The 24,065-nt window shown below is 41.2% G+C and overlaps 2 protein-coding genes across 2 annotated transcripts in view; both read right to left on the bottom strand.

Annotated features, from left to right (window-relative positions):
• The window catches only part of LOC128713364 (uncharacterized), a 45,970-nt gene extending 31,744 nt beyond the window's left edge, over positions 1-14,226 (bottom strand). The window contains exons 1-7 of the mRNA XM_053808221.1: positions 14,125-14,226; positions 13,922-14,004; positions 13,470-13,619; positions 12,836-13,395; positions 12,431-12,768; positions 12,292-12,349; positions 3,681-3,764 (exon numbers count right to left, since the gene is read on the bottom strand). Of these exons, the coding sequence (XP_053664196.1) occupies positions 3,681-3,764; positions 12,292-12,349; positions 12,431-12,768; positions 12,836-13,395; positions 13,470-13,619; positions 13,922-14,004; positions 14,125-14,226 (1,375 nt within the window). The remainder of the gene's footprint in view (positions 1-3,680; positions 3,765-12,291; positions 12,350-12,430; positions 12,769-12,835; positions 13,396-13,469; positions 13,620-13,921; positions 14,005-14,124) is intronic.
• Positions 14,227-23,270: 9,044 nt separating this feature from the next.
• The window catches only part of LOC128715359 (uncharacterized), a 108,676-nt gene continuing 107,881 nt past the window's right edge, over positions 23,271-24,065 (bottom strand). Inside the window, exon 17 of the mRNA XM_053810241.1 lies at positions 23,271-23,466. Within this exon, the coding sequence (XP_053666216.1) occupies positions 23,312-23,466 (155 nt within the window). The 3' untranslated portion in view covers positions 23,271-23,311. The remainder of the gene's footprint in view (positions 23,467-24,065) is intronic.

Genomic DNA, 24,065 nt, shown 5'->3' with positions numbered 1-24,065 from the left:
AGTCGTGCTGTTTATAACGCTACAGGGAGACAATAAATACATTGAAGCCTTTCGGTCCCCTTTTAAAGTCTTTTGACAAGTAATTGTGTAAACACATGTGAAATAGTCTGCAATAACTAATTACACTCATTCATAACTAGCGCTAGTCTAGCCTCCTAATTGCAGTTACTATTAACAACACAATATCACACATTCAGTAGATCTACTAGGGCAAACCAATTTGCTTAACAAAAGACAAGAAGTTTAGTTTAGCATAAAAACAAGATAATTATAAATTCAAGAACGGTATATACTATGAATATTAGACTTTTATTACCAAATACACGTGCATTTGAAATAGATGATTGCCCAAAACGAATAAAGTACATTTAATTTAAGCAAACTACTATTAACACTGGTTTCCAAAACACAATCCAATTTTCGCCAACTTTGAGATAAATAATTACAACACTATATCAAAATTACCCCCACGTCGTCGATGTATACATCGTCATTAAATGCTGGTCGAAAAAAAATTAGTCAATCTGATTTTGCTAAGCCACTCCCGACCTCACCGTACGCTTCCCGCAACACATAGGATAGTAAGTAACCGGATCATCGTCCCAGCCCAAAATCCCAATGGCGGAGCAGATTTATTCCCCATCAATTTGTACGGATTATTCGCGCTCCGTTGCAGTCGCCTGCCTTGTGCAAAAACCTTGTCACCATGGTACGGTCAGGTGTAAGCTGAAACTAGCGTTACACATTAATTTCTATAAAACGGTAGTGCCCGTACCCTTCCCAAAATTACGACACACACACAAACACATCCAGCAAGCACTCACAGCCACGCGAAACGGACATTCCATTTGCTAAACTCGACCCGTTTGATGTATTTATGCATTTCTGTACTAACCGGACGCGGACTGCTGGGCCACCGCAGGGACAATGAAGGAATGTCGAGCTGAGACGTGAACACCCATGAATCTAATTATCTCTCGGTTCACCCTTCTTATCATGGTGCCGAGATCAAATGTGTAGCAATTCGCCCGTCACAGAGGATTTTAGTACGAAAAGTAAATATATTTGAAGTTATTAGTTTGCTCATTTAGCGGCAACAATTCCCACATCGCCAGGCGCGAGAACCCGAATAGCATTCCATAACTACCTTCGTCGATGGCAAAGCTGACTCGTGTTGCAGACATTAAATTCTTGACGTGCAGGGGAGTTTGCAAAAGCGCAACCATGTCGCATAAACCATCCACCAAAAAGTCATTCTACTCAGCTACACGTGTCCACTGAAATCCGAACCGGTGAAACGTTTCCACCGAAGTTCATCAATCATTTAGCGATGATGATATGCTACCAGGTCCAATCGATTTACCCACTGTGAAACATTACAATTCGCCAAAGGCACTCGAAACTTGCGTTGTATCGAGACGCAACAGATCACAAATTAAATATCATTTCATTTCCTGTGCTTTTTCCGCGCTGCTCACTATAAAATATTTATGAGCGGACGGGCACCGCAGGGGATTGTGTGTGACAACATCTACCAGCTACTATTAAAATGCATACCTTCATGCAGGCCTAGAGAGCAAGTCAGTACCATCATATGGGGCGACACACCAGAAAAGCCGCCATCAAACGACTGACGAAATGACATTTGTAATTTCCTCATTTAGATTCCAAGAAACCAGCATCAGAATGACAACTTCGCAAGTATGGGATGGTATAGATTCGAAAAAAAAAGAATATACTTCTACGAATAAAGTAAGAAATTTTCGATTATTAACAAACCTTTTCGTTTACAGTCCCAATATTAACAACATCGCCCTAGTTCGTTGATGGAGTCTTTTCTTAATTTGGCGTACGAAACGTATTCTCCCTTGTTCCCGTATGCTTGACTATTCTATGCGCGTAAAATTGACGGGACCTTTCACCTGAAGTCAACTACCTTCTCGGTTGGTAAAATTTTCATCATCACTTCACACTGTGCATTACCAAATGAAACGCGAGCAGCTCATACCAGCATTATTGCTGGCATTCGACAAAGACTAGCAACTGTATGCATAAACATATATATATATATATATGTATGTATATTAAATATATCACACACAGCCAAGGATGATGGATAATAAATTTGAATGGAACTCATCTATCAATCAATATTGAACGTAATTAATGTATGCGGACATGCGGCAGTTCGTTGGGTGTTGTTCTTGCGCTATTTACGCCCATGACAGCTAATGTACAGAAGCGTACAAAGGAGATGCAACGCGTCGATTCGAATTACAAGGTTGGAACGTATTCATTTACAGTTCGCGCACATCACACGATTCGAACCGACCAAAATGATGCAGGAATGTCTCAGCTCAACCGTTCCGTACCGCTCAGTACCGGGCTTGGTACGTGTGCTCAATGTACACCACACCGTACAGGCATCGCATAATTCTCCTATTAGTGCAAATATTAAGCCCAACATTACCACTCGGAACGATCCACACACATGTTTCCTCTCTCCCTGTAATAAGCCCCAGTGGAAAATTCAAATTTTACGGTCATTCCGGAAAAACCCCGAATGTCAAGTGAACGGTGAAAAATAAAGTGTAAATCCCTCTAACACACTCCACGGGGCATCATTTTGTACATGTACGTCCACAAAAATCCCGCACGCGTAAAGCTCAACCCATCAGTCATACGATGGATGGATCGGATTGTGTATCGATCGTTGATCCGAAAATATGCTCCAAACTTCGTCGAAACCCTTTTATCGCCGCTGTACAGTTGCATTCGAACAGATATAGAGCCGTACAGCCTTCACATCGATTCTCTAATGGGTTTATTCTCTTTGCAGATCGGGTCCGGGTTTTGGAACGGCTTTGGAGATCGACATAGAGATATGGTACACCGTTCGAAAGAGCCAATGATGGAAACCTAAATCCACAAATGGATACTGGGATACAAATGAAAAGTTGAACGCTAATATGCCCGGGCACTGGTCAGGATTTACAAATTGCAAATGCTCATAATCGGATTCGTACCACTACTAACAATTAATAGCCCCCATTTTCGGTAGCCATTTTGTAAAGGTAGTATTTCCAACTATAACATCCACAGAGATTCGATGATTACATTTTAAAAACGGATAGAATTGATAGTATACTATATAAATATACTTTAAATATGGGGACGTAAAACAAGGACGAGTAGCAAAGAATCACGTTTATATTTTACAAAAAAAAAACAGATTATTCTTTAGCAATGCCTAACAACTAAAGGAGCGTTGAATAAAAATTAAAATTTTAATTAAATTAGTAAAATTACCAAAAAAAATCATCTAATATAGGCCGGAATCATACTCTAAACCAGTTTTTTGTATGCGTTTTGACGTTTCCAGGCTTATCCTCTTACAGTTCGCCATACAAATAACAAGCCTAATAAAGGAAACAAGGATTAGATGAGTTTCCTAATGATATAGTATGATCTGCCCTATAAATAGTATATGACATATAAGAACAGAATATGCCCGGGATAAGGCAATTTGCAAGGAGAAAATGCCTTGTATAATTTGTAAAAACTCATCACTATGTTGATAATACGGCAAATGCCGTCACAATGGAGTAAATAAATAAATAAATATGAAATATATGCTATGATTAATACTTTAACTTGTTAATATATAATTAGACACTTACCGACTAAAGCCAATATAACAGTCAGCAACGGAGCAGCAGGAAACCGTACAGGTATGTTAAATTCCAGCATTTGAAGCAAATCCACTGCAAAAAAGATAGAAAAAGTGAGTAATTATTAGCAATCGATACACGTTATGATATAATAAAATATAAATACGCAAATCTTTGCGCAGAAATAATCGTTTTGGTGACAGTTTAAAAATATTAAACTGATACACGCAGTTACCTTGCAAGGATCAACTATTTAGCAAACCCACAAACTTTATCAATCTCAACAACCATCACTAACACCAATTTCAACCCTCTCATGTTGGGGCGGTAAAGGATAAGGAGTTCCTCGACAAAAGGCACCTAAAACAACACACGGCGATGATATATTTGTATCGATATATTTGGCCCCTTGGTACAAAAAGCGATAGCGAGAGCTCGATGATCCAATAACAACCAACACCAACGAGCGGTATGAAGCTACAGGTAGCGTGCGATGAAAGAAACTAAGGACGAAAACAAATGGTTAGTGATTCCTCGGCCCACATGGAGCCAAACGATACCTTCGTGGTTTCTGTTGCAATGCAGATGGAGGGAGGTGGAATGTGGAGGTGTGTATCAACAACATGGCCTGTTGTCCGTTCATGCAGATAGATAAAAAGGCTCCGAAAAGTTACGCGTACATACATATTGAAGGGAGCACCTTTGCGAAGACAATAGAACCGTGGTCAGGTAGCGACACGACATGGCGAGTAGACAAGGGGAAAAAATACACGGAACAAGAAAATAGCGCCATCCATGAAGACACGTAAACAACAGGCCACAACCTAATTACATACATTCATGTCAAATGGCTATCATGTTTCACTTTCAATTCACTTTGGCTACATTTTCATGGTAACATATTGGATACGAATCCTTTTATCAAAGATCGTTGTAGTTTCTCTCACCTAGCGGTGATAGCCGCCGGACATAAACAGTGTGCCATCTCGTTTATCGTCCTTCACCTGGTGGATTGCTCGATCTCCCTCTCTCTTTCCGCTTCCCGGCCGGTCAGCTATCAATCCTACCGTCACGTCCCCGAGGATGGTGCAGGAGATGGTGGTGCCGTCGTACACACATGTGTGCGGAAGTGTAAGCGGATGGGAAAAGTTTTATTTTCCACACAAGAACTACAACAAAACACCACCATTATGCCAAACAATGGTTTGTGATCCGTGAGCTGACCGGTGCTAGGCGAGCCCCAACGGCACATCGGCTTTGTATTACGGATGTTTCCCGTAAACAACGCTTTTGTGCGCTCTTGCTTGAACAAAGACAACAACAGCACTGACTGACAAGGACACAAACAGGATCGACATACTTTACCACCACCTTACAGGACGAAAGTTGACCGAAAGTTGGACATCTGGTTTTTTATCTCTCTCTCGGCCGCTGCGCCGGAAAACCCGCACGCTCCAAAGGAAATTTCTACAAACCCCACAGCATGCAGTGCATCGCTCCAAGGGGAGATGAAATCTTAAAGCGATCGCAATCGCCTCGATGGGTCGACTAGTTTCGGCTGATCAGGCTTAAAGGTCTACGACTACGGATGTCCATCCTACGTGGTATCTCAGGCATTGCGTGCGTTAGAAACACTTATTTAGGCAGAAGTCATATTTACGACGCTCGAGTGTAAACAAGCTGTAAACGAACGGGCCACGGATAAGAGTATGCGGAAGAGAATAAAAAAAAGACCAGGAGAGATGATAATTTACTCGTTTTGGAAGCACTAACATAGTACATAGAGGATGTGATAAAGAACACGAACACACAAACGTAGTACCCAGATCGGGTCAGTGTTTTGGAAAGCCGACCCAGAGCAAGTGCTTCAATCACTCTCGAGGGAATTTTACAAGAGATATAAGAGGATAACTTTGACAGTATCGAAATGTTCTGCTAAATTAATAGGACTAAGCGCGAACAAGTTGTGTTCAATACCTTATCGGTTTACGGTGCAAAACCTCGTCACCCTGCATGCTGTTTTGTTACAAAATGTTCGTGATAGTAAAGCCAAGCAGCTAACTTGTAGTAATGTTTAATAATTGATTAACACAACGATATTCTTGTACGCATCATAACAAAATATAAATTATTTATACAGTTATCATCGCTATTCACACATCAACCTGCTATGCGAACGGCACATCTATACATGTATTCGGTGAGCAAATCTCGGTGTAATGAAATCGAAATGCAAATTATGCGCCCTTAGTCCATCATGAATACCGATGGGCTTATTTTTATACGAAAATAACACAACATAATCCACATCCACGCTTGGATGTTCATCTACATCTCGATATTAACCTCTGTGCAATGTTGTTCAACGTTACTTCATTTGCATGCATTGCTTCAGAGCGTTTTCAAATTCATAAACGCCGCTTGGAAAGTTTTGGGAACGAAGAGCCGTAGTCTCGTTTCGATTCATTTGACTAAGGAACTCGAGCCAAGCAACGCGTTTTCATGCAACGCTGCTTCATATTTTCCGAATGCGTTCGAGCCCCGGTCATGATAACCAATCAATTCCTGGTTACCCCTGGCAGCTAATATCTGTTTCTCACAATCGAACCATTACGAAGCTCCGATTATTACTTCACCATCGCTTCGCAAGGCGATACGATCCACCAGGCAATGCGCACAGATGGCGCAGGTGAGGTGATGTCTCGTCAACGTCATTATTCAGTGTGTCACATCATTATCGACCGAAGGGCACCATTGGGATCCTTTACTGGGAGCAGCAGTGCGAGCTTCGCCTATTGCTCTGCTACCGCTTAATAACGACAGTGATGGAAAAGGAAGGTGTCGAATAGGCGGCGACAGCTACGTCGGCGACAGGATTGCACAGGTTGATTGTGTAAAAAGACATACCGGCCGGGGGTCGATGGTTCGATGCGAAAACGGACAACAGGGTAGGTTTGGAATGTGACGGTAATTTGTTCCCATATACACTCAACACACTCACATTGGAGAAAGGATGACAAAAAAGGATAGTTCATTTTGTGTCAGACATTCGAGCTACATTCGGTTTCGGATCGCTTCGTCTTCGTAACAATGCTGCAGCAGAAAGAGGTCACGTTGGACGATACTTGTTATTCGCTTATTATGGAAAAGGTATCCGATGGAAGATAAAATAGCCATCGTTTGTTGGAATTCTCCTATTGGCGCGAATCTTTGTGCATCATATAACCGTTTGTCGAAGCAACGAGAAAATACTGTTATTCGCCTGCGGAGTTAACTATCAATTCGCTGTTCAGCCATCTTCACAACATTTGGATAACGTTTTCTAACATATGAATTGGAGGAATACTTCGTAGCTCATCAATAGAAGCAAAACAAGTATCCTATATGCACGTTTGTAAACGATTACCATACCTACACTTACAATTATCGTGTGTTTGGTAACGACGCCGGTCCTACACGACAGAACCGAGAAAAAATCCCATCCGCTTCCACGTAGTAAGGACTTACTATCCGGTAACTCAGACTGCTGCGGTTACGTGGTAAAATAACTCTAGAAAGCCAAAAATGGCAGGAAGAAGAAGTTACTAATTTCAATATTTAAAATTGTATCAATACAATTGAGCATATAAAATTGAAGTTTGATTATAACCATTGTTATAAATTGTTATAAATTTTGTTAACCACGTAGTCGTTTACCGGTATTATTGCAATACCGGTTGTATTGCTTTAGGAGAGTTAGTCTAGATTCGGCCCGATATCTATGGTGCCATATGGATCGCAGAAAATAATCATTTGATGACGATGATAAGTCACCGCGTACCCTAACAGAGTTTTAAGTAGGATTGAATCACCTTTACGATATTTTTAAAACGCAATTCTTTAGCTCGAAAACTGGCGACATAGAAGTATAACCTTGTAATAAAAATCATACCTAAAGTTACCCCACTGTTTTAAAACAAGTTCGCATTTCATACCATCAATTCTCAAGTGTCCTTTTGGTTTAGTCTGTTTTTCTAATAGGTTCACTTCTAATAGGTAGGACAAAGGTTCACTTCTTCTCAGGGCACCATTGCTCAAGATACGACCAATATCCCTGAATTTCAAAGAATATATACGAGTACTACGCTCCAGAACAGGAGAACCTAATGTATCTGTCAACGGCCACTTACAATTCTCAATAGATGAACAATGTAACAATAACTGAGGTCAAACCAAAAGTCCGTAGGTTACCAAAAATCATTTTCTGTGTTTGTATCTTTTCATACGTACTTTTAGAATAATAGAAATAGCTACTTTTTTCTTCCACAATAAAAGGTTGGTTTTGTTTTTAAGACATCTAAAGACTATCACTATTTTCGAGATTCTGGGTGCGCAACGAGAAGCCAAAGGTTCCACTAGCAGACGAAATCGTGCTACTGCCACCTAGTATTGACGAAACCCAAAAGGCCATTCGTTAGCTCAAGAATAATAAGGCACAAGGCACCGACGGAATAATAGCCGAACTGATCAAATATGGAATATGAATCAGTTCGAATATGCCAGTAAGGTCTGGTTAATGGATTGGCACAAGATGGTACTCAACCGTGTGCGGCTTAGATGACTCCTGCAGCAGGCCAAGACCGCGTAGTGGTTGTCGCGCTTGAAATAAGCAGGACGCATGTTACCCTTAAGCTGGAAAATCAAGAGGTCAAATCAAAATCAAGAAAATGACAATGGAAGAGTTGAATTAAACTTTTCTTACACAATTAAAATACAACAAAACAAGATTTAAGCTTTGAAACATTAGAAAATGAAAACAGAATCCACAATTGCATCGCAATAAATTACTATAGACGACGACTCCAATTCAAAACATACTGATTGAAATGCTTCAGCCATGCTTCATAAATATAAAAGTCAATCAAATGTACGCTACAGAAAACAGATTTTAATGTCCTTACTACCATAACAAAAATATACTTTGTAACAAACGAAACAAACGCGGATCCTATAGAATCACGTTATTTCCCAGTAGATTGTGGAACTCAATTATAATTTTGCGTATCATGCCACAAACAACACGATTCGTGTTACCATCCATCATCCATGAGCCTAAAAAGCGCACATGACGACGGCGCGGGTGTGTTATGTGTAATTGTAAATTGAGAGAATACATTGTTGAATATATTGCAACACAGGAATTCGTTTGTTTGTTTTCTTTTGTACACGCATTCGTTCACAAAAATACGGTAACGTAATCAAATGATGACAATTTATAATGCTGTTGTTGTGAGTTACATATTTAAAAAATATGCGTATAAAATACTCTAAACTTCTTTATTATATTCTTTTTAGCAAGGGAGATGTAACGTATATGAAAACAAAGTTAAGTTTTGCTAAAAGCAGAAGCTATTTAAGGCTTTTCATGATAGTGCTGTTCGTCTGTATTGTCACATGAACCTCCAGATGAGATAATAAACTGTCGAGTGCAGGCAGGCGCCGCTACCGGGGAGCCCACATGATTGTATTTTTGGGAGCAATATTTAAAAGTATTCTTCTTCACAAAAAATTGCTGCACGCGGCATGTTTGATATGTTATACATAAAAAATTGAATGAAAAGTATTATAAGCTAAATGCAATCCGTATATATCACATCAGGATACCAAAAATGTCTAATGTTCTACAGCACGCATTTATTTCATTATATTTCACTAATTCTTTGCCGCTTTTGCTGAACAGTCCTTTAACTAAAATGAGGTAAGAAAATGCAGTGTTTGAATTCGTAAGCCTGCGTTGCTGACAAACGAAGAGCTAGCAAGAGTTCCATGGGCATGGGCCGTATGCGTACTAGGAAGTATGAAATAACAGAAAACCAACATAGAAATTATTGAACTAGCGAATGGAAGTCAGAGGGAGTTCAGTGATATAAGAACAGTGGACCGGAAGCTGGAGAAAGAAATGTTGTACTCGAGCAGATCAGAGAAGCGTTTGAAGTTGCGTATAGAGAAAGGGGCGGATCGTTATAACTGAACCAGGTACCTCAGGATGCGATAGCTAGCAGAGCACGAGGATGAAGGAATAGTAAAGGGACGTATAGGTGAATATGCAGAATGAGCTCTAGGACGTCAACAAAAAGTAGCAATGCATAAGCGATGAAAACAGCATTAGTCACTGAGCGCCACACCTCCAGTGACGGCATCTCCCATAATGGGTTTGTTTAGCATTTTACTATTTTTCTCGTGCATTTCATTTAAGGGATCAATTTATATTGGCTGTTTCCCTGAACACTGATAAGGAAGTTTGTTATTTAACTAGGTTTGTTTTAATAATCTCTATGAAATTAATTGATATTCTATTACTTTGCAGTAATAAGAAACGGTTCGGTGATGTATTAGTATATAGCTGCGCAGGACTAACCGTGAGGTTACATGACAAAAATAAGTATTTTAAGCCATAAATGACAAGAATAGGATAGAAATACATTACGCAAAAAAGTGCGGCGATACCTAAATGTTTCCCTAGACCTTCCCTTTGGTTGACAAACCACGAAACTGGAAAAAAAAATCTCAGAAACTATGTCGTACTGAAAAACTAAAAAACTAAAAAACTAAAAAAATATGCCGTACAAACTTGTACTGCAATAGGTCTTCGGGGTACGTCCAACCTCCATCAAAGATGCGTACGAGCCCCAAAAAGCGCTGCGCTATGACAATTCGTTAAAAAGTCTACCGTTGTAACCATACGACATTAACCTTGACAGTTGTAGAATATAATTACGGGTGAATCGCTCCGTTGCGCTTCATGTACCGGCGTGGTCAATATCAAGGTTATAAGACTAACGGTAGAAAAGTGCTACTGCTGTAGGATCAAGGTGCCACGTTCAGGGACGAAGTCTACGAAGACTGTTCACTGCGAGCTGTCTGCATTTGACTGATCTTCGTCTGACCATCTGAAAAAGGTGTGGCCATATATTTTGACATCTTCCTCATAATTTGGTCTGTACCACGACCTTTCTCATTTTCAGTCACTTCGTTTTTGTTCTTTATCTACGCGTAACAACCTACTAGATCATGCCATTTTATGGCTTACTAGACTTATTTTACCACGTAACCGGATAGTCAGTTCTACGTCCGAAGGATAGGTCTGAATGAGATATTGGACCGGTCCTGTCGTGTGACCGGCGCCGTTATCAATACACCACCGGGTGGTTTTGTTAAATCCCTCTAATCACAGATTAATCAGACAGGGCCGTACCATACCTTTCTTATTCAAAAAGAACGGCCAGGCCGTATTGAGAGAACTATTGGTAACTTAATCTAAGTTACAATTCGCATTCGTTTGAAGACATTTTTTTTCTCCAAAAAGAGCAAAAAAACACCATATCACGGGTGTTCTCAGCAGTGTTGCTGCGTAATATACCGTCATCCAATAGAAGGTCCTTGTTTTACCGAGAGTCTGGATTGTAGTTCATGTTGTGTCGTCTCTCTTCTTCCATGCTTACTTCTTCCGCCATCGTTTTGGTGGTTACGTAGCAGTCGACCTTTTTTATTGTACCCACAATTTACACGCATCAAACTTATTCATACTTCCATTCATGTATACACTCATTCATCTTCAAATATACAAGCGAGATACAACGTACAACACAAAGGCAAACATGAGGAAGACGGAGTTACACACACAAATAATTAACACGGCATAATTAAAAAACCGCCCAGAGGCTTCATCCGATCCCCACAACTGAATCCCAAAAGGTGCTATCAGGAGGTCTCATAGAAGATAGATACCACTTTTAGCCAATTGGTCTGCTTTTTCATTCGCTGGTATACTACAATGAGAAGGCAGCTAAACTAGTGAAATACGAAATTATTCTTCAAACAACGAGCTTATGACCTTCATTATTTTTTCACATATTAGACTGGGCTCTCATGGATTTCAGTGCTTCGATGGCAGTCATAAAAAATAAAATATTCATCCGGGGGGGCTAGCAGTTATAACTAATCGGGCGTAAAAGATTGCGAGGTGTTCTGTATTCCGAGCATGGTTGGCGTAATTTGAAGAATGCTGCAGTTAATGTGTTGTATACGCCAAAATCAATGCTGTGCTCTGATGAGGAATCGCCAGTATAAAATTGGACATTGGTTTAAATGACCAAACTTTTCCACAAAAATGCTGGGAATGGCCGTCCTACGAAGACTCTAGACTTAGTTTCCTCTCCCAAAGAGGTATCTACATTGAAAAAGGAACTACAAAGCTCTGGTAAGCTGGCACGAGTTATACTTTACAATGTGCTGAGTGGATCTGTAAAGAGGCATCAAATTCAGGTAAACTTTCAGGATTTTGCATTTCGAGATTATCTCTTGCAGTGCTTTAAGGTTTTCAATAATCAATGAATTTGATACCGTAGAGCGTATAAGAAGGCAAAGTAAAAGTAGCTCAAATACCAAAATAGCATAAATACCAACTTCGAAATCATACATGACTCGGCTATAGCCTAAATCTCAACAGAATCATTCTTTCTTGATCCACGCAGACTGACTATATCCGGCAGATCAAACCCGAAAATGGATATGACGCTCAATAAGAGTAAGAAAATACAAGAGATAGAGATGTTCGCAACATAAAAAAACAAACACTCACCTATAAACACAAATATCTGATGATGGGAATAGCGTAACAGCATAGATATTGAAATTGTCTAAAAAGAGAAAGAGAGTGACACCAGTTTTACACCACCATCTTTGTCTAGTTCAACGCGTTTCGACGGATTGTCACTTACGAATAGAACCATTATAAAGAAGGCAGCAGTGTACGATCCACGACCCATCCACCAGACCGACACAAACCGAAAGTGTTCACCGGTGATAACATTTCGCAGATAACCCTTGTTGTCTTCCTGTTCAGCCAGCACCTTAACCGATGCCATCAGGATATCATCGTAGCCGAGGAAATGTTTCAAAATCAACCGGCTGAAAGAATCACCGAAACACTTGTTCACCTGAGGATCGAGTCGTACGACCGCCACCGGAATGTTCAACCGCTGCCTTGTAGCAGCCGAAAGCCGAAGAAATCCGTACTCGAGTGAGTATTCCACGATGTATTGGTCGGCTGATAGCACTGAAATAAGAGATATAAAGTGAAGCTAAACCAGATAAACGTTTCCCCGAGCTTAATGAACGCTTACCAGCATTGCGAAGTTTTTCCATGACCGGTACATCGGACTTCAATTCCTCCCCACCGAGAACAGCCGGGTGAGCATCCAGCAATTTATTGATGGTTTCATTGGTATACACTACCACATTGTCTTGCTGCTGGGCCGCATTCGCTTCCATGGACATTGAAACATGATTGGCTTCCTTCGGAACAGAATCAGGCTCATTCTCTTCGATTGATCCACCACCCGGAAATGGTGTACTGTTTATAGTCACTCCGGTAAGATTCTCGGTGACAACAGCATTATCCTGGCGCGTGGTCGAATAAAGATCCGACGTCATCGGTTCATGCCCGTACGGTGCCTTTTCGTTCGGTAGCGGACTGCTGTTGGCATAACTGTGCTGCACCAACACGTCCGCACCGTTTTGATTGTGTTCTTCCTCGTGGGGAAGCGTCGTGGAAGGATCAATACTGATCATTCCGTTTTTCAGCGTATTCCGCAGCACATTCACATCTCCCTCGTCGAGAATCTCCGAGGACGGTGGCTTGGTTGTGTCGTACTCACTTTGGCTAAGGCTTGCAATTTCCACACTACAATAAAGTGCAAAAGATTTATGCTATTCTAAGAATGTGTGGCGTTACGTCTGTTTCACACGTGAGCTTACCGCAAAATGCCATCGCGTGGCCAATCATTTTTTACGTGCTCCAGGCACGTCGTTGGTGTTTGCGAAAAGCGAACATGAATGTAGGCAAGGATGAAAAACGCCGTCAACGCTTTCAACAGCATCATTAGCTCAATCGCACGTCGAACCGGTCTGCAAACGGAAGGAAAACGCACATATTAATCCTCAGCCATTTTTTGTCACTTCCGTAGGATTTCCATTCCACTGCCCTGACGTCAATTTAGTTAAGCACACACCCATACACTCGCGCACTTCCGAATGAATCGCGGGGCCAAATTAATGCAACCCCTCGGTCCGGTAATCAAATATGCACACACAAATGATCAGTGCGAGCTAGTGGCACCACCTGCTATCGGTCTGTCCACTGTGTGTCCTTCACGAACGTTAACGTGCCGGAACAAAATATACCGTAACTGGTGGCAGTTGCATCTTACCGTGGTATGGTCTGCGCATAAGCAATGGCCGTCTTGAAGAATAGTGCGTGAAACAGCCGATCGCGTACATTAATCAGGGGATTCTGTGCGAGAAAGGAAAATGACATTGTAAACAAACGGCTTGTGTATACATAACAATTGCGCCTTTTTTTCATTTCTACGCTTCCTTCCCCCCTCTCTAGCCCTCTACTCGCACTCCTTACCTGAACATTGTTTCTCGGTCGAGCGGGATTGATTAGTGGTGCACCGGGAATGGGATTGTTTTCTGGATTCACGTCCGGCGGCAGCGCATTCGGTTCTGCCATCCTGTTCGACCGGATTTCTCAACCAGCACACCAAAAGTGGCTTTTTATCAACCTTCCTCACTATCGTAGTACGAGGCAAGTACACTAGCGGATTGCTCTCTTATCACCAAACCGTGATTGTGACGAAATGACTTGATATCAATTCAAGCAGCACCTGTAACGAAAATGGATAGCCGTCATCCCGATGGGTGAAGGATTAAGTAAACACGAATGGTGGAGTATTGTTTTGGTTCGAACATTGGAAAGCTCAAGTGCAATAGCAAAGGCGGCGACTATATTGGTGCCTCTTGGTCTCAACACTTCGATTCACAGCACACCGTAAGTTGCCACCGACGCAAGTAAAATGGCAACTAATTATGCTGATAAACGCCGTCATCGTTCGAAAGTGTATGTGTGAAACTTTCCACGAACAAGTTTGGGACTTTTTGCAGTTCATTCCGATGCAGCATCGAGCCTGTTAACATAAAGTGCAGTACACATTGCTGTTTTACCCATGTCAAAAACCTCGCACCACATATTCGCATCGCACACTCGATCGATGTTTTTTGTAGCAACCTGCGCGCTTCCAGTACACACTGCTTACCACGAGAATAGATAAGTAGTTCTTGAGCAACGTCGCGTATCCACAACACGGCGGCGTACAGATGACCGCTTCGGTGACCTGCAGTCGTCGTGACCGTCGCCACCTTGCAACTACTTTTAAGCTGGTTTTGCCACTAATTCCTTTTTTTCTCTCTACGTTTCACCGTCGTCCCCGTCGGTTGTTGACGCACATATCCGATGCGATGCGAGTAGTGGTGGAAAGGATGGATTTTTCGTGGGCTCGTACGTAGGCTTGTGTACAGTGCTTGGATGTTGTACAGTTTTTCGGGGCTGTGTTTATCATTTACACTCGTGGCCTACCTGCTGACGACCGCTGCACCATTTGCATCAGTTGGTGCGAGTTTTCTCCTCCCGATAGCACTGCTAATTTACTTTAGATTTACTTAGATTGCTTACGAAAAGTTGTTTTTGCTTTGTGTTTTTCATATGTTGTTTTCTTTTATTTTTTCGCAACGAAACGTCATTTACGTTGTAGTGATGGGTCGATGACAGTTGGCGGAACAGGTGTTCTTTCTCATGGAACATTCAGATCACAGAACGGAGCTAAACATTTTACTGCAGCAAAAATAATAGCACTCACAAAGACAGCAACGACTACGAACTATTCTTTTGTTGTTTTCTTCAAAACTTGTTATTCAAAATGGAAAAAAATCCATCGGATGCCAAGAAAAACTGCAAAGTAGCGGGAGTGGATTATGATGCAAAGCTGATTATCCGCGCTCATGATATTTCGACCAAGCCCGAATAAGCGGATGACGCGGATGAAACAAATACAGGCAGTTCCCGAGATACGCAGATTTGGAAATACGCGGTTTTAATAAAATTAACAGCTAAGTTAGTTCATAGCACAAAAACTAAGGAAAAAAGGTAACAGAACGGTCGAAAATACTTTCTTGTATCACATGCAACATTTGTTTTTAATTTATTTTCATGTATTCTTTCAAATAGTGGCCTGGTTGCTGAATGATTTAAGTACAGAGAAGGAAGTTAACTATGTAATCTTGATGTATAAACGATTTTACTCCCTGATTCGACTTACGTGGAAAATCGAGTCAAGCGGATTTCCCGCAGGTTATAGCGGTCTGCTATTGCAACGTATCTCGGGGACTGCCTGTATTCAAACCAATGTTTTCCCATAGTTCACATTATTACCACAGTCGATATAACCATCATACTTCCCTCGACAACAACCAGCGTTGAATGTTGGATATAAACACATATTATGATGGTATAATTTCGCTATAATAAATTTGTTGGTCCTAATCCATCAAGAAATTTTCAAAATGCTCAAACGAATAAGAAAACGACATGTTTCAAACTTAACTTACTTGCAAATCTGGTGCTAAGATCACTGCGTGGTTGAGTCTGCTACAGTAATCCTCTTAACTGCTCAAGGAAGAGCGCCGTCGTCAGCCCGGCCTTTATGGCGGACGCATCAATGCCATCGCTCCATTTCAATTTTCCACGCCTCCTCTGTCCTTGTGGACGACTTAAAAGGAGTTTGCGGGCTGGGTCATCTAGTGTCTTTCCCATTACCTGATTACCAACGGAGCCTGGCGAGTCTGATCCAATGTGCGACAGTGACTTCATCGTACAGCTCGTAGAACTCGTCGTTGCAGCGACTCCTCCATTGTTCTTCCACACATAAGGGCCAAAAAGTTGGTTGAATGATATATCAACATACGTACCTGCTATCTTTCCATACCCCGTCCACACAGTCATTTCATAAGCAGTACGCCTTTCTATTCCATTCTCGTGTTTATTAGACAAAAAATGTTTTCCAATACACATAATCTCTACAGCACAATTTGCTATGCATTCAGTACCGTTTCGATGCATTGGTGCAAGCAGTTGCACTTTACACACTCAGTCGGCACTGTGTTTCACTCCATACACCACTTTTGCTTCCATTTCTTTGCATGTCTGGTTTTGTTTTGTTTACATAAGCTTCTTTTCTGTTCTCCGGTTCGTTCCTTTTGTTTTGTTACGCAAATTTTCTTATCTGATAAACACTCAAGTATTTTTTACCCTCAAACGGTTTCGGACTGCAAACAAAGCCATAACTTTTGCACTCGTACATATATTTCTCAATTCGATAAACATATTGCTTCGGTTCTTCTATCTACGAACTGCTTCGGTGAAGTGGTGAAACATAATGATCGTAATAGATGTACTTAAACCAGGAAGAAAATGAATAAGTTTAAAATGAAATCCACACGCAATGATATGCTTTTATTATTTCCTTTGAAGCTTTTGTCCAGTCCGATTCATTTCATTGGCAATGGACTGAATGAATTTTTCACTTTTGTTCTGTTCTGTTGGTTTTGTTTTTGTCCCTCAAGCCATCTTACCAACATTCCAGCGAACCGGAATACATTTTAGGGCTACTTTTGCATACTTTTCCACATCCTGCTTTTACTTCCCTAGGTGTGTGTGTGTGTGTATGTTGTATGCATTCTTTCTCTCCTCCTTCTTCTCTACAACAGTTCTATTGTAAACCTTACCGTAATTTTCACACATTGTTTACAAACGCAATACATAAATGTATATTTATAGAGAGCGAGTGATGTATATAAGCAGGTTGATTTGTATTGTTTTGCACTTACCTTCAACCCCGTTCAGGTGGTTAAAAGGCTTTTTAGCGGTTTTGTTGTTTGTTTCGCATTCATTTTCCACCTCTTTCTTTGCGCTTTTGTTGTCATAAAATATGTCTGTTGTGGCTTGATCGCAAGGAGACAAATTGTTGGTTTAGGGTGTTTTTGGTGTAGTATGTGTGAAGCTTTATATGTACAGTACAGGTGTACGAGTTGGGAGGATTGAGGGGAGAGCTGGGTATAGTGGTTTAAACACAAATCTCTTTTATATTTTTTGGCTTTAAACGATTAGTTTTGTTGTTTTATGTACGGTTTTTCTGTTTTTTTGTTTTGTATTTAATCGATACCTTTGTTTCTATGGTTTGTTTTTTTTTTCTTCTGTGTTGTCGCGTGTTTTACTTCTTTTTTATTTATTTTTTCCCTTGCCTTTGCGCTTGGTATTGCCTTTTATTGTTAAGCGATTTGAATGATCATTGTTTTAGCTAGCTCTTATCGTGTCGATTTTTAATTCGTTATTGCTTGCTAAATAGCTTGGTTTGGTTTTGCTGGTCACCTCTCTGAACCTAGGCCTAGTTTATAGCGGCCTTCAAACGTAGCCTTTTGCTGCTTCACTCTGCGGTACAAAAAACCTTTCCCTAGGCTGTTATCGTTTAGACTGATTTGTTGATTTTCTTTTCAATGCAAGTCAACAGTGGATGTTTATGGGTCAGCTTTAATCGGTTTGTTCGTATCAAGCAGCACGGCGTTCACGCATTACGATTTTTTGTTTGTTGCACTAAAAACTTACACACATTCAGGGTGGATTGCGTAATTGATACTTTACATCCTATCAGCACATAGCACAGCAATGTTTACTACTCCTGCTTATATGTTCTATTGTTCGCACACTCCATTGGTTTGGTTTTATTTTATATCGCGCTATTTACAAAACATTTGCATGTTCAATTTAACTTTCTTCTATTTCGTTTGGTTTATTCATTTCTCTTTTTACCTTTGCTTCTTCTTGCTTAGTTTTGCTTCTTTAGCGAAAGCAAACTCAATCCGAAGCATCCGAAGCTGCACACACACACACATGCACACTACATATACACACGCATACATTCAGTCACTCTCATTACTAACTTATGTTTAAAGGTTTTGTTGTTTTGTTTGCTGTTTTATCCAGTGCTTTGAGGCATGAAGCAGGTGAAACATTTTATATCCATTCGATCCGATCATTTAAAAACCGAGTTTGCCTTTTTGTGTATGCTCCGTTGTAGCACTCAAACTGTAATAGTGTAGATTTATGTTCACTTGAAAGGTTTAGTTCTTTTTCTCTTTGCTTGTAAACTTTTAAGTAATCGTTTGAATTAAGGGAAAGCAACATATTTTATCATACGTAAAACAAGTTGAAGCTGTTAGCTTCACGCAATAGAAATACACCTTAATTATTGTTTTACTCCAAACTGCTAACCTTGTATCGGTTGTCTGATATGCGGGCATTACTGTTTATTGTTCATTTGTATGCTTTGTGTCGTTTGTCATATGCACTTAAAATTGCTTGATGAGGCTTCATTTTAATTTTAGGCTTTACATGACCTATCACCGCTTGACCGCAAATGTAACACATACACACACACGTACAAACTTCGTTCCTCAAATTCATTGCAGGCAAAGGCGAAGAAAAGAATTGACGAATTTTGATTGCTGTTTACGTTTTTTGATGGGAGGACGATAGGACGTTGGAATAATTGTGAGGATATTTGTCCTGTTGATGTTGATTGATGATTTTTCTGGCAAATGGTTTTGCTTTGTTTAAAGCTTGTTTATGTATCCGCTGCTTTGGGATTCGACCAAAAGTGAGAGTGAAAGCAATGTAAAAGGAAACAATTCCCTACGCAAAGGCTATACAAACGCAACACAAAACAACAATTATTGCATTATTGAAAGGAAAGGAGATGCAATGAAATGAAAATGAAAATAAGTTTAACGAAAGGAAAGGAAACAACAAACATTAAATAAAATAAGATAACAATTAATGAGTTCTATGTTCAATTGGAATTCGTGATTGAAAATTGAATTTCATTTAATACGTTTTAGGCAGCATGCGTCAAAATGTGCAAATCTTCGAGCAGATATCTCCTGGTCGCATAGTTTCAAAGCTTCCCACGTTCAGTGTATGTTCTACATGCATTTTCGCAAACAGCACCATACCAATCGAATATCGGCCTGCATACCGTACCAAGATCACTCATCCGTAGCTGGAAAGCCCTTTTTTAATTAAACCAGGCCTTCGTGAGCTCGTGGCTGAACTGCAAGAACCTTCACTTGGTTCCTGTGCTGCTAGCGTGCTGCCCTTCGAAGGATAATAAATCATTTCATCCTTTTTCACCTCTAAACTTCCTTTCAAGCTGATCACGCTGGAAGTGAAAACTCTTACCCCGTCCGTTTCTAGCGACCCAACGGTGGATGGGTCGATTTTTCCGGAAAATGGAACTAGAAAAACACTCGTTAATAATGCCCGGTTCATACGTGCGTATAAATTTGGTCTTAATTTATAGGTTCTCCGAACCGAAGGCTCACTCCGGTGTCTGAACCGCACTACTAGTAGGGAGAGATTCCGGATTCTGCCCCAAAAGGTAGGTCATTGTTTATAGATTCCACATTTCCGGCATGCTGCAGTAAGTAGTTGGGTGACTCATCGCAAGGTGCGCATAGCACCTAGTTTGATCATTGATTTAAAGGTAAATTTACTTTCCCAAGCAAAATCACTGTGGATGTCGAGATGCTTAAAGAGCGCTGATGATGTATTCAATCCAAATCCATACCAGACGTTGGGATAAAAGCGCCAAAAGCTTCTATGGTTCCGGATAGCTCGTAGAAAAATGTTCCCAGACTGCAGAAAATTGTTTCTCATTTCCTGTAACACTATCAAACCGTGTTGCCATCCCCGTGTCGATCGATCGATCAAGCAGAGAGAAGGAGTAAATGGAGAATAAAAACTTTGCATTTTCTTGTCTCCTGTATTGGGGCAACAGCAAAGTTGTGGCATATGAGGTGCATCCCTACCAGCCTGTTCCATCAATCCACAATAAACATTCGCGAGCGCAAACTCTTACCAAACTTCCGGCATATTCTCCCGGGGAGTGCAAAACTTTCCCCTTAACATGGACTCCGCTTTGCTCCGTAGAATGGTTTTGAACTTTAATATGATCCCACCCCAGTGAGGGAAAACTGGACCCCGTTATCTGGTCTACAGCACCTCGTAAACGTAAGTTTTTTAATCCGAATCAGTTAATCCATGAATTCAAAATGGCAGCAAGTCAATTTGACGCGAACATCGCCGACCGGTAACGCAACAAACCCCTGGGAAGCGGTTGTTCCCCGCAGGTGATTGCGAATGGCACAGGGGTAAAAGTGAACATCCTCTCCCGTCCACCATTATGCAAAACTTGCCCGGCGAAACTAGGAGCGTGGTCGTCAAACTCATTTTCGATCGTTTTTACCGCGCCCGTGGCACTCTAGTGTGCTCGGCAAAAAATGCACCATCCAGGATGATTAGATTGCGTTATCTAGGCGTCTTGAGGAGATTGGGAAGCAAGGGTTCAGGGCGTTAGGTTGGTTGGAAAGTGCTGAGAAGTGAAAAACTTTCTGCTCTGATCCGTAAAATAGTCTCGTACCCGAGGGATGGAAAAAGTAACTGAAACTGATGCGAACAATGAAACTGACCAGGCACCTCCATCGCCAAGTGAATTTGGTGTGTCCTATTTTCCAACGGCAAGAGATTAAAAATTATAATGCTCACTTATGGAAAATTTTTAAATTGCAAGCCGCTTGGAATATTGGAAAAGTTATGAATGCATTAAACCTGCGGTTCACCCAACCGCGCAAAGCAAGCTGGGCAAACGAAGCTCGTGGTTACCCGGGAGAACGATTCTACCTTCAGTTCCTTTGCCTTCATTTACCTACCCAAGCAAACCATCGCAAACGGTTGTGGTGGCATACGAACATACCACTTGCAATCGATCTATACGCAAACGTTCGATTTATGCTTGATAAATTACACATTCCGATGACAGCTGTCCATTGTCACGCGCACGATACAATGCGAGTGCTTTGCTCCGTCACGCTTTGGATGCATTGTTTCCTTTTGATCGGTAACATGAACAAAGGACACAACCTATCTGCCACCGAACAGGATATTGTTTCGTTCCTTCTTTGCGTTTATTTGGTGGTTCCTCCATTTCCACCCGGTCGATTGCTAACGATAATCGAGTCGATGGTAGTTGGTTCGGTTTGAAACGTCACATTTGCTTGGTGTGTTTGTGTGTGAGTGTGTGTTTTTTGACGCATGTAGAAACGCTGTCGGATGGAATGCTTGTGGGCGTTGGCGTAATATCCGTTCTATTTTTGCTAAATAACGCCCACCGGTGCGATAAGACGCGAGATATGGCTGAGTTAGAAATAGGTTGAATCTGTGCAGTCAGCCATGTTCAAACCGATGGCCGGAAGGTTAAAAGGAAGCGATCAAACGTTGAATTTTAAGACGTTCATCATCAAAATGTCTCCAACTGTTAGGTGTTTGTTACTGGGAACGAAGCGGATGACGATTTGTAGAAAGACTCATGCTCATTAAATTGCGCGTGTCTTTCGATTTGAAGATGTGAGCACACTGGTCTATAATTACGGCATGGCTATTTTTAAAGTTTAACGACAAGTTAAACGGATAAATGACTACATTGGAATAGATGACAGCGGCTCTCACTAGTCTTTAAGTGATTTTAACTCCTGTGGGCTTCACTATCGATAAGGATAATACTAAACAACCTATAAGGGAACCGATATTTGTGTCACCTCCACAAAATAAATTAATAACTCACAAGAAGTTAAGCAGCTTTCTTTGTTTAATGGATAAACATATATGATATATAATAGATATAATGAATAAACATAAACATATATAATGGATAAACATAACATATATGGATAAACAAATAATAAATGATTTCATAACTCAAAATGCCAAATAATGTTATACGCTGCAGGAATTGATTCCATCCACTTACCTTTTCACTCTTTCAACGTCAGGCGTGTTGCAGCTGGTGCATCATGTTACTGCGATCATGCGTGTTGTTGTCTACATTTACAAAAATTGTTAAGTTCTAAAATCGGTGTCCGGGTTTATGCTACTAACATTCATACTTCCCGCAAAATTGTTTCACTGCCACTACATTCTTTCGTTCGGTCCATACATTAGTTGTTGGTTTGTTGTTTACGGGGTTGTTGCTCTTCACATGCCATTCATTCCAGCTTCGTACACACGCAAAGCGTCTGCTAGTGGTAATGCTTCATTTTATTTTTCCTCCATTTTCTTTGCTTCTTCCCTACACAAACTAACACACGGACACACGTCTTATCCGATAAAGCCAGCTTTGTTTGTTTACAGTGGTTTTGTGTGTGTGTGTGTGTTTTATGTTCGTTAATAAATATTGTTTTCGCTTGTTTCTATACACTGAGTAATTTAACTATACGGCCGTTTTCTCCTTCCACACTGTCATCTTTTTTCTGGTTCTCCGTTTGGACGTTTGCGTACGTGTGTGTAGGTGAGTCTTTTAACTTACTTCGCTAGTATTTTACTTCACTTTGGTTTGTTTAGCTTTCCTACTTGTTGTTCGTTTGTATCTCTGTGATGGGTGTGTTTGTGTATTTTAATTACCTTTGTTTAGCCTATAACCTATCAGTTGGTGCATCATTCCCGTCTATACACCGTTGTCTACGGACACCGCATTCTTTGGTGGGATGCCGTGGGATACTCTACGCTCCGCGCGAAACGTTGCACGGCAGATTTGACCAATCCGGTGGTGACGGAGCATCTAGGGACGGACGGTAGGCACCTAGGACATCTACCTTCATGGGGCGCCCGGTTCGACGTTGTGTGCCGTGCCCAGTATCGTTGCGTCAAAGTTCAACCGCAGCTCGCCGGCCAGGATGAGCTCCGAGATGCAGCCCACCATACCGGTCCGGTACCTCTGGCGGGTGTAATGAGCCGCTGCCGGTAGTCCACCTGTGTCCGGGAATGCAAATATATTAAATATTCAAATTAGTTAATTTCGAATTGCTCGCCTGCCTGGATGGATCCCAGCGGCGAGAAGGACACGTGCAAGGAGGAAGGGCGGAAAAGCGTGGGAAAACAAATCGAACGACACTCGGTAGAAGGTGTGTGATTGCGGTTGTGTTTCTAGCTCGCACAGCTCACACACCACTCACACCTCTTCCTTCTTTGGATCCAGTCGGCAGTTGCCTACTACGTATTGTATTGGCGAGTGCAACACAGTAGCCAACACATTTTTTCCCCGCATACCAGAGATAGGATATTCAGATTGAATTCCGTAGCAGATGGCAACGGTGAAATTGTAGAACCCGAACCCGGTGCGCCCCAATCCAAATAGCGCAAAGATTTTATGTAAATCCAGCACACAGTTGTCCAGAAATTGTCACGACTGCGACCCGTATGGGCTGAAACTGCCAACAGGGGGCAACATATTCGAACGGGATATCCATACCAGGGTGAGATTGCGAGAGGGAATTGAATTGAATCCATTCGGAAGGACTATTGCTACAGTGACCAGATTAGGGTAACACCCTTTTACTATCAGCGCACAG

Source organism: Anopheles marshallii, chromosome 3, assembly GCF_943734725.1.
Source record: "Anopheles marshallii chromosome 3, idAnoMarsDA_429_01, whole genome shotgun sequence".
NCBI lineage: Eukaryota > Metazoa > Arthropoda > Insecta > Diptera > Culicidae > Anopheles > Anopheles marshallii.
Note: the sequence above shows the minus strand (reverse complement) of the source record. Positions and strands in the feature narration are given on the sequence as shown.